The sequence below is a fragment of the Eulemur rufifrons genome, chromosome 19, assembly GCF_041146395.1.
Source record: "Eulemur rufifrons isolate Redbay chromosome 19, OSU_ERuf_1, whole genome shotgun sequence".
NCBI classification, from domain to species: domain Eukaryota; kingdom Metazoa; phylum Chordata; class Mammalia; order Primates; family Lemuridae; genus Eulemur; species Eulemur rufifrons.
In genome coordinates, this window is record NC_091001.1 from 78,464,878 (window position 1) to 78,479,899 (window position 15,022).

A 15,022-nucleotide genomic window follows, 5' to 3' on the forward strand; every position below is an offset into this window, starting at 1 on the left:
TGTTCTCAGATGAAATCATACCACAAAATTGCCTTTTCTAAATCTTAGAACTCTTTGTTGTATTCTCTACCTATGTAAGCAAAAGGAACTTTCTAGACATCCAGAATCTTTTCCAATTTATATTTGACTTTGCTCATGCCACAACAAAAAATAATTAAAAACAAAAATTAAGACAAAATAAAAAATTCAAATCTTATCCTACTGTATTGTGTGTCAGAAGAGAAGTATATGAAAAAGACATCAGCCAAATTTATAGTAGGATCAGTAACTATAGTTAATTACAGATTGGAAAAGAAATTTTAAAAAGTTACAGAATTGCCAAATCTTACATTTTGACATATTAACAGAAAAAGAGATTTTTCCTACAAGTTTAAGACAGAGGCTGGGAATTTTCTTATACAAAAATTTCCAAATCTTAGAGACACTTATCACAAAAATTATGCTTTTAGGACTTCACATCATATATTTATGATCGGGCATGATCTTAACAGCAATTGTTTAATAAAAATTTTAAAAAACAAAAACCAAAAATGTTTTGAAAGAAACAAGTAATTAGTACCCGTCCCCCACCCTAAAACTAAAGAAGTCCATTATGGCTTTGACATCCCTCGTAAAGAATTAAGTAAAAGAGTATTGCCACACTTTAAAATAATTTCACACTAGTAAGTATTTCTATTTTTTCCGTTGCTTTTGATTTTTTGTCTTTGCAGTACTTATTAGGGAACCTAGACATGTACGAATTCCAGCAAGGTGGAGCAGAGATCCAGCTGCCTCTTTGAGCTCCTCATCAATTTCTTGACATGACTGTTTTCGCATCTTTTTGCCTGACTGCCCTTTTTCAGAGGAATCTGCACAAGCCTGTGATGCATAGCCACTGTCTCCAAGAGGATCATCTTCGTAATCACCGTCTGTATCTTCTTCACTATGAAATCCTTCACTGCCATCACTTCCCACATGGCTACTCTTTGGGATAAATTCATATACCTCATCCACAGAAGACAGGGAAGAAACGCTAGACCTGGATGCACAACGCTGTGCTGCCATGCTACTGGCACTGTAATTGTGATCTTCTTTTGGATCAATGCTGGTGGCTAAAGAATCACTCTCTTGTAATCGTATAGCACTGGGATGATTAAAAGCATTGCCATAACTTCTCTTTTTTTGCAATGCTGTTTTAAGAGGAAGAGGCTTCTCACCTGTGGAAAATAAAACTTCCATCAATAGGTCAAATGCATTTGATTGCAAAAACAGACCATTTAGAACTACTCTATTACTCCAGAGCAGTGTTTTATATTAGTAATGTTTTGTAGGTTTTTTACTTGTTTGCCCAGATCATATCATTCTGCAGGCATTAATCTGAAACATTTAAAAACCATATAACAATATGTCTTGACGTTTCCATGGAACATATAACTATTTTGAACTCCTTATGCAGAATGTCTCAATATGTTTTAGCTATTTAGCTAACCATTTCCTTGTTGATATTTAGGTAGTTCCCAGTTTTTCACTAGTACAAATAATGCTGCAATGAAAATCCTCCTAGATGCCTTTTCTGAAACATATGCAAATAATTTTCTAAGAGAGACACGAGAAAATAGCATTGCTAAGTAAAGGGATATACATGCATATTTTAAAGTGTAACTGGTATTCCCAAATCGCCCTCCAAAATGGTTGCACCAATTTACACCCAACAGTGTAAGACAAAATCTATTCCCACACTTAATACCTGGTGGGTATAAATCATTTTAATTTTTGATAATTTCATGAACAAAAAATATTTATCAATATTGTTTCATTTTGCATTTTCCCGATTTCTAGAGAAGTTGCACATCTTTTAACATGTGTATTGTCTACATATATTTCCTCTTCTGAAATCTACCCATTCATATATTTTGCTGACTTTTCTGTTGAATTGTTTTCTTCTTTCTTACTTGTAGGATCCTTTTATATACAGACTCAATGTTAGTCCTTTGTTATATATGGTAAAAAAAAAAAATATGTTCTCTCAGTATTTTATGTTACTTTTCTTACAGATATCTTTTGTTGTCAGAACTCTAAAATTCTGATGTTTTATTAAATTTACCCATCTTTTCCTTTATGGATTTTTCGTTTTTTATCTTAAAAAAAGCTTTTCCTATTCTAAATTTATAGATATATCTTCATATATTTTCTTATTTACAGCTTTCATTTTACTTTTAGCTCTTTAAGCTTATTTTCTTAATATGCTATTTTTTCCTCCATTTCTTGGTTAATGTAAAAAAATCTGTCACAACATTAATTTCAATCTCTCAACTGATCATATAAATTAATGGAAATATAATAAAACAGAAACTAAGTTATTCAGATTAAAACACAATTTGGTTGGAAAGAAGTAATTTTACCTGTAACACTTAGACATTTTATATTTTAAATTAAATTTGAAGAGACACTCACAAAAATGTATTTTTAAAAGGAAAGCATGATTACTTACATTCTAAAATTCCTTGTTCTATAGAAGTTTTTAAAAGCATCATTGCAGTGGCAGCATCAATATCAGATTCTGAAAAGAGAAAAAGGTGGTACTATTAATGTTCTTTTTTTTTTTTTGAGACAGAGTCTCTCTCTGTTGCCCAGGCTAGAGTGAGTGCCGTGGTGTCAGCCTAGCTCACAGCAACCTCAAACTCCTGAGCTCAAGCGATCCTCCTGTCTCAGCCTCCCGAGTAGCTGGGACTACAGGCATGCGCCACTATGCCCGGCTAATTTTTTCTATATATGTTTTTAGCTGTCCATATAATTTCTTTCTATTTTTAGTAGAGATGGGGTCTCGCTCTTGCTCAGGCTGGTCTCGAACTCCTGAGCTCAAACGATCCGCCCACCTCTGCCTCCCAGAGTGCTAGGATTACAGGCGTGAGCCACCGCGCCCGGCCTAATGTTCTTTATAAAAGAGAGGCCATAAGTATTTTCATGCATCCAAAGATAACATCAGTGTTAACATTTGGTGTATATTCTTCTACTTTAAAAAGAAAGCATAAACATATATTAAATAAAAATGGTGTGTTATTGTACATATTATTTTATAATCTGCTTCTGTTCTCTTAAAATTATGGACCAGTTTTGTGAACAGTATTGTATAAAAAAGAATGGAAATGTACTAGAGATAATGAAAGTTCTCTTTAATTATTCACAAAGAAAATGAAAACTTGAACTGCATTTTAATAAAATTTGTCCTTAAACAGACTAAATTAGCTAAGAATGTATAGCATTACTACTTTTTGGCATTTTTACCTTGAATAATACCTTTACTTAAGCATATCTACAAGTATGAAGTACTGTACTGTATTAATTACATGCTAGTTGCAGGAGATTAAAAAAATATATAATTGGCCAGTCTAGGTCATATGAATCTGTAAATGCTAAATGAGTAATTATTGCAGAAACAAAAATATTAGTAATGTTTTTAGTCATAATTATACACAAGATGACAAGTACTATAGATTTAAATACTATTCATGAGGTGAAACATAATTATGGATATTTCATTAAAAAATAGTCTTTAGGCCGGGCGCGGTGGCTCACGCCTGTAATCCTAGCACTCTGGGAGGCCGAGGTGGGCGGATCGTTTGAGCTCAGGAGTTCGAGACCAGCCTGAGCAAGAGTGAGACCCCATCTCTACTAAAAATAGAAAGAAATTATATGGACAGCTAAAAATATATATCGAAAAAATTAGCCGGGCATGGTGGTGCATGCCTGTAGTCCCAACTACTCGGGAGGCTGAGACAGGAGGATCCCTTGAGCTCAGGAGTTTGAGGTTGCTGTGAGCTAGGCTGACGCCATGGCACTCACTCTAGCCTGGGCAACAAAGTGAGACTCTGTCTCAAAAAAAAAAAAAATGGTCTTTAGAAGGCTGGTAAAATTAGCAGGTTCTACTACAGATAAAGTCATTGTTCTCAGATCTACTTATATCCTACTACTGTAAGTTCTTCTCCATCTTGGTGATGTTGTATTAGCCTGAGTAACTAATTGAAGAAAAGTTATAATGGTGTAATCTAAAATGTAAGGGAAAAGTTAGAAAATGTTTCTAAATTTTAGCTTATAAAGGACAAATTTAAAATCATTAGAATCAGATATGAAGCTTCCCATCTATATCACAAAACTAGAAATTGTTATTGTCATGAAGTTTTCCAATTTACTTGAAATATCTAAAGTTATTGTAGATAATAAAGCCATGATGATATTGACTTGTTTTCTCCACAATTAGACTGTAAACTCAATATTGTTATTGATAACAACATTAACAGGCTTAAGTAAATCAGAAGATGGCTGCTATGAGACAGCACACAATACTATAACTCTCTTCCCTCAAATAAAATGTGACCTTATGAAACATTGTCTACATTAATGTTGTCCCAATTAGACTATCAGCTTCTTTAGGGTAGGAACTATGTCTTATCTTCTGTGTTATCATAATGCCTGTAACAATAATAGGCCCTTGATAAATATGAAAAGATTGAGTATATTACAAACCTTTGCCCTCCTTTCTTTAAACTATCACCAAATTAATAACTAACATTGTCAATGGGCGTGGCATGTTCAAAGTACTTATTAATTCATCTAAACCTCACAACTTTATGATGTGACTACTATTAATATTTCCATTTTAAAGGCGAAAAAACAGACCCAGAGACGTCCCTAGAAATGGAGGAGGGATTTGAATCTCAGCAGTCTATCTCCAGAGCCCAGGCCTTCAATTATTACTCTATTACCATCCCATAATACTTAACAAAGCATCCATGATTAGAGTGGGAAATTTTGCAGGAAATTACAGAATATACTGGAAATTCTCTGTTATTCATTCAATAAATCGAGTATCCTACCATGTGCCTGACATCATGACAAAATCCCTAACTGTTCATCAGAACACATTAAAGCACAGTATGTCAGTGATAAGCACTAGGGAAGAAAATTAAAAGAGAAGGAAGATAGTGTTGGGGAAGGTGGTTGCAATGTTAAATATAGAGGTCAGGGAAGGCCTCAAGGACAAAGTTATAGTTGGACAAAGTCCTCAGGGAGGTGAAAGAATGATATCTGAGGGAAAAGCATCTGGGGCAGAAAGAACAGCAAGTATAAGGGATTTGAATCAATGATGCCCCACATGTCATAGCCAAGAGGCTATCAAAACAAAGACCTCTCCAATTTCTGTCTTTTAGAACGAGACCTGAGACAATTTGACAGGGTTCAGTACTTTGAAATGTCTTGAAGAAAAAAGGTACAGCTGCTAGCCCATATTGTGTCTCTGTGTGAATTGGAAAAAAGGCAACTTTTCCTCCAGGTGAATGCTTCCCTATTCAAGGCACACAGCTAGAAGAATGGAGTGTGGGCTGATTTCAGATCCCACTCACTGCCTCAGCCAGGTGTCCTTGTACAGGGCACAACTTGCACGGGAGTATGCAAAAGCTGTAGTAACAGTGATATTCCTGCTCCATGAAATAATTTTTCTTTTAATAAAAGTGGATCTATCTTGTTTCCAGTTTTATAAGAAAGGGAGGTGGTGGTGAAGGAGAAAATCTAACATGGAAATGCATTATAATGAGGAAAAATTACAGGAAATTAATCTTAAAATGAAGGACCTATAAAATCTTGTTATTATAAAAGTAGTATATCTCTAACTTGACTTCTTATAACAAACTTCCATTATAATTCAAGGAACATATTTCTGAAACATAACATCTAAAACTGATAAGAGACTTGTCCTGATAACATAAGAAAGTTACATGAACATCATTTTTTTCTTGGTTTCTAAATTTTTTAAAGTGATAACAAAATTAGGTACTGTTTTTTTTGACAGTAGAATGACAGGAAAAATGCTCCTTAAATAGATTTCTGGTAGGTAATTTACTATAGCCAAATTAATTTGAACTCTCCTATATATGAAATTAACTTTGTGAAACAAATACTTCTTTGCAAAAGGATTTTATCTATATCTGATTTGTTTAAAACATGTATAAGTATGCTTCCTGAAATGCCTTGCTAATTAATTTGGAAAAAAAGTTTAACACCAAAAATAAGCAATAGAGAAATTACCCAAAACACTACTGTAATCAAGAACACCTGATTATCAATGATTTGTTCAAGGTACGATCTTCAACTTGTAACAAAAGCAAAAAAATTCTCTGGGTATAATTTACAAACAATTTTTATTTATAATACCCAATCAGTTCTGGTATTAAATTTAAACTGAAGACTCATTTGTTTACTGTCACATTTGAAAACACTTCATAATGTTATTTTTTCATTGACAAAGCACTTTCTGCTATTGTAAAAGTGTCTCTTTTAAAAACAACCCTATTAGCTGTATTATCTAACATATCCTTGTTCAGTTCATAACAAACCGAAATCTGGTAGTTCAAAGCATGCTACTGATTTTCTAACTGGTTCAAATCAAGCTGTACCTAAATTATTAATTTGTGCCTCCTGGTTTATATTTCCTTAGTCTTGAATGCTGGAATATTATTAACAATTGGGAAAAAAATCTAAACACAACAGTTTTAGCCATGTGAAAGTTAGGGTCATAAGATAAACATGTTTCTGTTGTCTGATTCTCAGTTCATTTGCTTAAGGAATGATATGAGAACTGTAGAAGCAGAATTTAAATGGTATCATCTCAGTAGTAACTATAAAAGGATTTATTACCTCTATCAAAACTAACACATTTACAGAGCTTTCAAATGGAGAAGCTGTTTCTTGTCATTCTTTAAAGTAGGAGAGCAATTTCAATACTTGAAGCTGTTTGGACCACTGGTTTACTTTCACTTTAAAAGATACAAACTATGCTAATTTGCAACCTTAAATTTGAACTTAGATTTACACTTAGCCTGTAACATCACCATCAACTGCCTATATTTTAGCATATCAAGTGTTTTAGTATAAATACTAAAATTTGCTAACTGGAATGTGAGTTCCATTTTTTGTCTGCTTTGTTCATTGATGTACTCTGGTGCCTAAAACAGTGCCTAGCACAGCTCAGTAATAGTTTTAAACAGATGAATTTATTCCAAACCCACACAAAACCAAAATATTGACCAAAAAAAAAAAAAAGATTTGTTTTGCTATCTCAGTATGAGAGTCCTGTATCTCCTGCAATGATGCTGTATCATAGATACTGACACATAAAATTAGTCATTTTAAGTTTAGCAAGACAGACAACTATACTTTAAACAAGCTGCTGCACCTGTTTTGGCTGATAGCAGTTTCTGGAGTTTCTAAGCCTAACCTCTCTGTCCTATTAATCTTATATGTCTAAAGGTAGCTCTAATGTAATGATTAGTAAAGATGATTCTATGAAGTGTTAGATGACTATATAAGCTTTAATACTGGAGCTCAACAATAATACCTAAGGTGAGCTTTCTGAAACATAAAGCTCTTCAGAAGCTCCCCCAGTGCCTCTTATCTGTTAGGAGTGCAGGCTCTGAAATTAGAATTCCTGAATCTGAATCCTTCTATGCCACTTATAACCTCGAGAAAATTATTTAATCTCTTCAAACTTCAGTTTCCTTATTTGTAAAAGAGGAGTATCGATAACTCAAAGCAAGATTGCAGGGGCAGGGGTGGGGAGGAAGATAACTCAAAGAGTTGTTGTAAGGATTAAATGAAATAATGTATGCAAGCAGCATAGTAAGCAACTCAATGCTTACTAAATGTTAAAGACAGACGAAGAAATTCAAAGTCCTTATATGCTAAATAAGCTCTCCTAAAACTGCATCATTTGCCTTGCCCACATCTACCTGGTCCTCTTCTATACCCCCAGGCTTCAGTCGTGCCATCAACTTGCCAGACAGACTCCCAGGAACTACCAAACACCTTTCTCTATTGCTACAATTTTCTGTCAGGTCTCCCTGCCTCCTCCAAACCTATACTACCAGAGGTTAAGTATCTCCCCAACTTTTGAGGCCCAGCTCAACCATCACGTTTTCTTCTCCAAGAAGCTTTTCCTGCTTCACCTCTAAGCCCCATCTTTTTCCTCAGTGTACTCTGCATAGTTCTAGTCAACCTTCTTCAATTAAACTATGTGTTTTCTGAGAGCAGGGCCTGGGTCTCCCATCTCTGCATATCCCAAGGCACCTACTACATGCCTGGCACGATATACGAGGCTCAATGATGACGTTTGATCCACTTGGTGTTTTTCAAATTTCTCCCTAGAAATAATTAACATTGTTAAGAGAGAAGAAAGAGCAAATTTCCTCAGAAGTCTATGAATACACCCTAAAGCAACTAGATTCAAATACACATTTTCTTAAATTTTTGTGAGGTTATATAGTTTTTTTTTTTTTTTTACTTAAAACTCATGAGAATTTTGTATTTTATTCCAGGACAGACTGTATTTGTTTTAACCTAGAATACCAACCACCTTCCCCAGCAAGTTAATTATTACTAGGAGAATAGACCTAGTAGTAAGTACAAGAAGGGAGGTAAGTAAGGTGTTGCCAGCACTGGAGAGATGACACATACTATGTCTAAGTCATCAGATGAAGCACAAGTACCTATGTTCTTGTTATGCAAAACAATGGCTAAAACTAGGAGGAGAAATGTCTGCTTCCCAAAGGAAGAAGCAGAATTTGGATGGAATAGAACAACAGCAAGAAGACATTTTATTTATTTTTTTTTTAATTATTTTTAATTTATTTTCACTTTTAAAAAATTGATTTTCTCTAACCTACTTCAGAGAAAGAAGAGATTTTAAATAAACCCCAGAATTCACAAAGAATTGTTCTTAAAATGTGTCCAGACCCTCTAGAGAAGAAGAGTCAGAATTTATTGAGGCAATAAAAAGATAAAGGAGTTTCAGCAAGACCTAAACGGAAAGAGAAACCACATTTACCCATGCAGGTAAGAAGAACACGGATACTTGCCCTATGCTAAAACATTATTTGGATGGAACATTAAGTGGATAGATTCTCCATCTGCTTAACTTCTTTGAAGAGTTTTCTAAAGCTTTTTCACACTCTTTCCCTTTATTTTTACAGACATCAGCACACTGCTTCTGAGGCTCAGCTTAGTGTGGTTCCAAAGACCCAAAATGTTTCTGATACATAGAAAGGCTTTAGTCTGAAAACTCCTATTTTTAAAATCATAGAAATATCTCTAAGCTCCAAAGCAACAATGCTAGAAAAACTTATTTTAACACACATCTAATCTATAATACTAACTATTGAGAAGGAAAAGACCGGTGAATTCAGAATTTTGATGTTTTAAAAAAATCAACTTATGGCCTTTTTAAAATTCTTCACACTTAAATAACTTATAAAAGAAATATTCTGAACTATATTCTAATTCAGGGAATGGCAAACTTCTTCAGTAAAGGGTCAGAAAGTAAATATTTTAGGCTTTGCACACTAAGAGGCAAAATCAAAGATATTAATACACAGGTCTCTGTTGAAACTACTTAACTCTCTGTTTTAGTGAATTTTCATTATGTCTTGAAATATTACCATTTTTATTTTTTTCCCCAGCCATTTTACAAATGTAAAACTATATAACTATCCTTAGCTTACCAGTTACCCCAAACAGATGGGAGGCTAGAAAGGGCCATGGGCCCTCCTACTCTAGTCTAAGATAGACTTAAAAAGATAACTTCACTGATGCTATTACTAAGAAATTAAACCCTACTTTCAAGGAAAAATACACATAAAAGTAAATGGAGACAGAGATATAAAACTGTATACACGGTGAGTCTAGTATTTGGAGAAGAAGTGCGTGTGTACATGTGGCTGTGCATATTTATATAGGTATATATAGATGCATGCAAATGTACCTATTTACCTATATGTCATAAAAAAGCACAAAAGGTATTATATCAAAATGTTACCAATAAAGGGTAACTTTTACTTCTCTTCTATAAAAATGTTTATATTGCCCAAATCTTCTAATGAACATATAATACTTTTATATTTGGAAAAAATTAAACAAAAAAACCCTCAATTTTGACCTGAGTTTTTGATTTAAAATACAGTCATGCATTGCTTAACACTGGGTATACATTCTGAGAAATGTGCTGTTAGGCGATTTTGTCACTATGTGAACATCACAGAGTGTACTTACACAAACCTAGATGGTATAGCCTACTATACACCTAGGCTATATGGTGTGGCCTTTTGCTCCTAGACTACAAACTTGTGCAGCATGTTGAATGCTGTAGGCAATTATAACACAGTGCTAAGTACTTATGTATCTAAACATAGAAAAGGTACAGTAAAAATACAGTATAAAAGATAAAAAACGGTACACTTGTATAGGGCACTTACCATGAATGGAACCTGCGGGACTAGAAGCTGCTCTGGGTGAGTCAGTGAGTGAGTGAGTGAGTGGGGAATGAATGCGAAGGCCTAGAACATTACTGTATACTCTTGTATACTTTATAAACACTGTACACTTAGGAGACACTAAATTTATAAAAAAAATTTCTTTCTTCAATAATAAATTCAACTTAGCGTACTATGACCTTTTTATTTTATAAACTTTTTAATTTTAAAAAAATATTTTGGCTCTTGTAATATTATTTAGCTTAAAACACAAACTCATGTATGGCTGTACAAAAATATTTTCTTTCTTTATATCCTGTAACTGTCTTCTACATCCACATCTTGTCCCACTGGAAGGTCTTTAGGGACAATAACATGCATGGAGCTGTCATCTCCTATGATAACAATGCCTTCATCTGGAATACCTCCTGAAGGACCTGCCTGAGGCTGTTACACAGTTAACTCTTTCTTTCCTAAAATAGCAGTAAAAAATAAATACATAAACCAATAACACAGTCATTTATTATTATTATGTACTGTACATAATTGTATGTGCTACACTTTTATATGACTGCCACAGATTTGTTTATACGAGCATCACCACAAACACATGAGTAATGCTACGATATTACAACAGCTAAGATGTCCCTAGACAACAGGAATTTTTCAGCTCCATTATAACCTTAGGGACCATCATGGTACATGTGGTCCATTGCTGACTGAAATGCTGTTATATGACATGATCTTCACACATACCTTTGAGGGTTTGCACCTGGTTCTGCTTGAGTACAGAGCTTAAATAGTGAGGTGATAAAGAAACACTGAAAAATAAAAATAAAAAAAAAGACAAATGGGCTTATAACTATTTTATTTGACTTTTTATAGAACTTAGACACAAATACAGCTAATTTGTACCATGAAAAACACAAATTATTTTACCTTGTTTTCTTTGCTAGCACTACTAAGTTTAGAAAGAATCTGCCAAAGCAGAAAGGGCAAGAGAGCCAAGATTAAACCATGGCTATTTGGATGTTCTTGAGCAAAATAATTAATCTCTTAGTTTCTTCATCTGTAAATAAGGAATAATTAAATCTCCCACATAGGGTTATTGTAATAATTAAATAAGAATAATGCATTTAATAATGTGTACACATGGAAGCAGAGTGGGGAACAATGGACAATGGAGACTTGGAGGGCTGGGTGATAGGAGGGAGGTAGGAGGTGGTGGATGATGGGAGGTTGCTTGGTGGGTACAATGTGTGTTGCTTTAGTGATGTATTGAAACGAAGGCCCTGACTTTACCACAACGCAACATGTCAATGTAGCAAAATTGCACTTGTACCCCACAAATATATACAAATAAATGGGAAAAAAACAATAATGCATTTTAACTGCCTGGAATAATAACTAATACATAATAGTTACTATTTGGTTTTATATTGGCTGCTTAAGTTTAATATAATATTAATACAGGCATTACCACAAAAATAAAAGCATTTAATAAAAACAAATGTTTAAGGAAGACTGTAAGGTAATGATATCAAACATACAAGTTCCTGATTTGATTAATAAATACCAATATAAAATTAAACTTTCCACATTCATGCAGATATCAATAGTTTCGGGGGGGGGGGGGCGGTTTTTTTCCAGAAACTAAAACATTTTGGGGAAGAATTAATTGTTTTTTTGGGAATTTGTGATAGTAAAAAAAATGTTTTGTTAACTAAATTAAAGGTTTATTTCCTATTCAGTTTTACATACACTGTTTCATTCTCCTCCTTAGACTTATGAAATGTAACAGGAGAGGGCTACACAAAAACATGTCAGATGTAACTGTTATTTTGGCAAACAACAAAAAGGAGAAAATGTTTCATTTTATATTAAGGTTTTAAAGTCAAAGATTATAATTTTTATGCAGCCATTTTATCTTTTTTTTTTTTTTAAATCATCTTTATTCAGGTTGATTTTTTTTTTAAACCACAAGATCATCATTCTTTAAATCTAAACTTAAGGCTTAAAAATATAAAGATGAAAATGCAACATAACAAAAACAAATACATAGTAAAATATATTTGTGATGATTTATAAAAAATGGTGCCAATTCTCCCATTTAATCTTTAAGTTAAAAAATGTATAGCTAAATAAAACACATAAGTGAACATCAACAGAACGTATCATTAGTTTCTAAATTATTATTTAACTAGAACACCTCATAAGAGCCAACATTAACAAATGAAGATGATATCAACTCCAAAATGAGGATATAAAAATAACTTATTTTCTAGGTTTCACTCAGTAGCTCTTTTTATACTGATCCATCTAACCTATGAATATGGTAAATAACATTAAAATCTCTGAGTGTATATATTACTGACATTTCAACTTTAGCCTTACTAGTTTTTTACTATATTACAGCTACAACTGCTCCTCTGCAAGTTATCTAAAAATACTTTAAGAATTCAAATTAACCATTTTATGAAATGTTGATATTTGTTGCAGCTGGGAGTTCCTTACAACTTTCTCTCTAATTTTTTGCATATGTTTGAAAATTTCCATTAATTATTTTATTAAAAAGCTTTTTAAATTTTTCAAAAAACAAGTTAACTATTATAAACTACTGTTTAAAGTATCTTTAAAAACCTGTCATTTTCAACTCAAATGAATGTATGTATTCATAATAAAATTTTAGAAGATTCTGAAGGCTTCTTTAAGGAAAAGGACACAAAAATCAGATTTAAGGAGGCCATATAATTTTCACATTAATTTAAAGGGAGAAAGCTAGAAGATTAATAGGAGTCACTGGGTTTGAAAACAAAAGCCAAGGAAATACGTTACAATTACATTTAGCAGAAAAGAAAAAAACAAACTTCAAAGCATTATTTGCCAAACATTTTAAAATTTTAGACTTGAACATAATTTTTAAAACTTTAAGTTTCTCCATCTCACACAATGAAATCTTATAAATCACCACTGACAGTTATGCAGATCTTTACCTTTGTGAAGATGCAGGAGGAGTAGAAAATTTTGATGCTGAGGAAAAAGGTTGCTTCTTTAGTGCCTGCATGAGATTAGGTTTATATTCTGGATCAACACACCATAAGGAACCTTTTCCATTAACCTAGAATAAAATACATAAGAATTAATAACTTGAAACTTTTATACACAAACAGTGCCTGAATGCTTTTAATAAATGTGTGAAGGGAAAAACCTCTAGTATCTTTTAGTACATACATTTCAAAGATTCAAGTGAGCTGGCTATGTGCACTGTGGTAATTAAAAGTCACCATAGATATACAAAACCTCCTCTATCTCACAAGATTAGTGACGTTCAAACTGTTCTTAATTTCTGGTTTTACATTATGCCTTTTCTTTCAGAAATCCTTTTTAAAATTTGAATTACACTTTATAACTACATTAGCAATTATTTAGACAACAAAATTTACTTCTTTCCTGTTCCCCCACTCCTTTCTGCTTGTATGAAATCCTATATGATAAAAGCTATACTGATGGCTGAAGATTTAATATGCTGACCTCCAGAGTCCTTCCATTTCCCGAACTCTTTTTCTAGGTGATATTAGTCTATTACTGAGGCTCATTTATCTCTAAATATTGTGTCATAATTTTTATAGCAGAATGGCATAATGGCAGAACCCTGTTCCACAGGTTCAAAAACAGAGGTCCTAATCACTGCTTATTGATTGGCTATATGTTGGGCAAATCATTTGATCTTCAAGAGTCAATCCTCTTATTCACATTTTACCCACAAAATAAAAAACCAATCCTGGCCACTTCACTGATTTGTAATGAGATTCAAATAAGGTAATTTATATGCAAGTGACACAGAGCTGCAAAGTAAGTGAATACTAAGAGGTTATTCTGAAATTGGAACACAGTAAGGGTTTTACTGCATGTTGGTTAAATAACAGTATATTCCTACTCCTTTACTTTCCAGAGATGAGGGAATTTTTTTAAAAAAAATCAACAATAAGGACAGAAATCAATTAATTCTGATAAAAGACAAAAATTAGGTGGTAAGGAACAATGGATAAAATAAATTTAGAAGATAAAAAAAACCTCAGGTATAGCAATTGAGTGTAAGGCAGTTTTTAACATCTTAGCAATTTAAATATACAGAAAAAGAAAAACGATGGGTGTCATATTACACTGTCATAGAGAGAAATGCACCAGATTATCAGATGAAACTTTCTGCTGGAGTTCAGCAGCGAGACAGAACGTAAACTATACAAAGCCAAGTATTTGACATTTTGATTTTTTTTTTCAAAAAAGATTAAATTTTACAAATGTATTTTTGGATGAAGTGACAAAACTTAACTTAGATATACGTTTAGTCACCTGGCCCAAATGATAAAGTGCTTTGAAGACAGGAAAATAAAACATTAAAATGTTAGTACTCACAACATCCTTTGTCCCCAAGCCAATTCAGTTTCATATGGAAAAGATAAGCATGAAGTATTTTTCATACACTGACTTAGACAATTATTTTAATAATTCTTGCCATGTTCTACTTTGGTATTCCTGAGATTAGGCTCCTAGAAAGTAGTTCAAGTCTACTTTTCAAATTCTACTGTGAGAAGATTGCAAATTGTTTTGATCACAGCAGAATTGCTATTTCCTTGAAATAGCAAATTGGAAAAACTGGTATCGAAAACTTGCAGTTTCAGGGCAGTTAAGTATCTTGAGTATGGTCTCAAATAACAGTCTGGTTTATGTTACCATGGCAGCATTTC

At 33.1% G+C, this 15,022-nt stretch overlaps 1 protein-coding gene across 1 annotated transcript in view; it reads right to left on the reverse strand.

Moving 5' to 3' along the window:
• Positions 1 to 524: 524 nt before the first annotated feature.
• Positions 525 to 15,022, reverse strand: part of FOXN2 (forkhead box N2) — a 53,577-nt gene continuing 39,079 nt past the window's right edge. Inside the window, exons 3-6 of the mRNA XM_069494657.1 lie at positions 13,268 to 13,392; positions 11,031 to 11,095; positions 2,471 to 2,539; positions 525 to 1,196 (exon numbers count right to left, since the gene is read on the reverse strand). Of these exons, the coding sequence (XP_069350758.1) occupies positions 673 to 1,196; positions 2,471 to 2,539; positions 11,031 to 11,095; positions 13,268 to 13,392 (783 nt within the window). The 3' untranslated portion in view covers positions 525 to 672. The remainder of the gene's footprint in view (positions 1,197 to 2,470; positions 2,540 to 11,030; positions 11,096 to 13,267; positions 13,393 to 15,022) is intronic.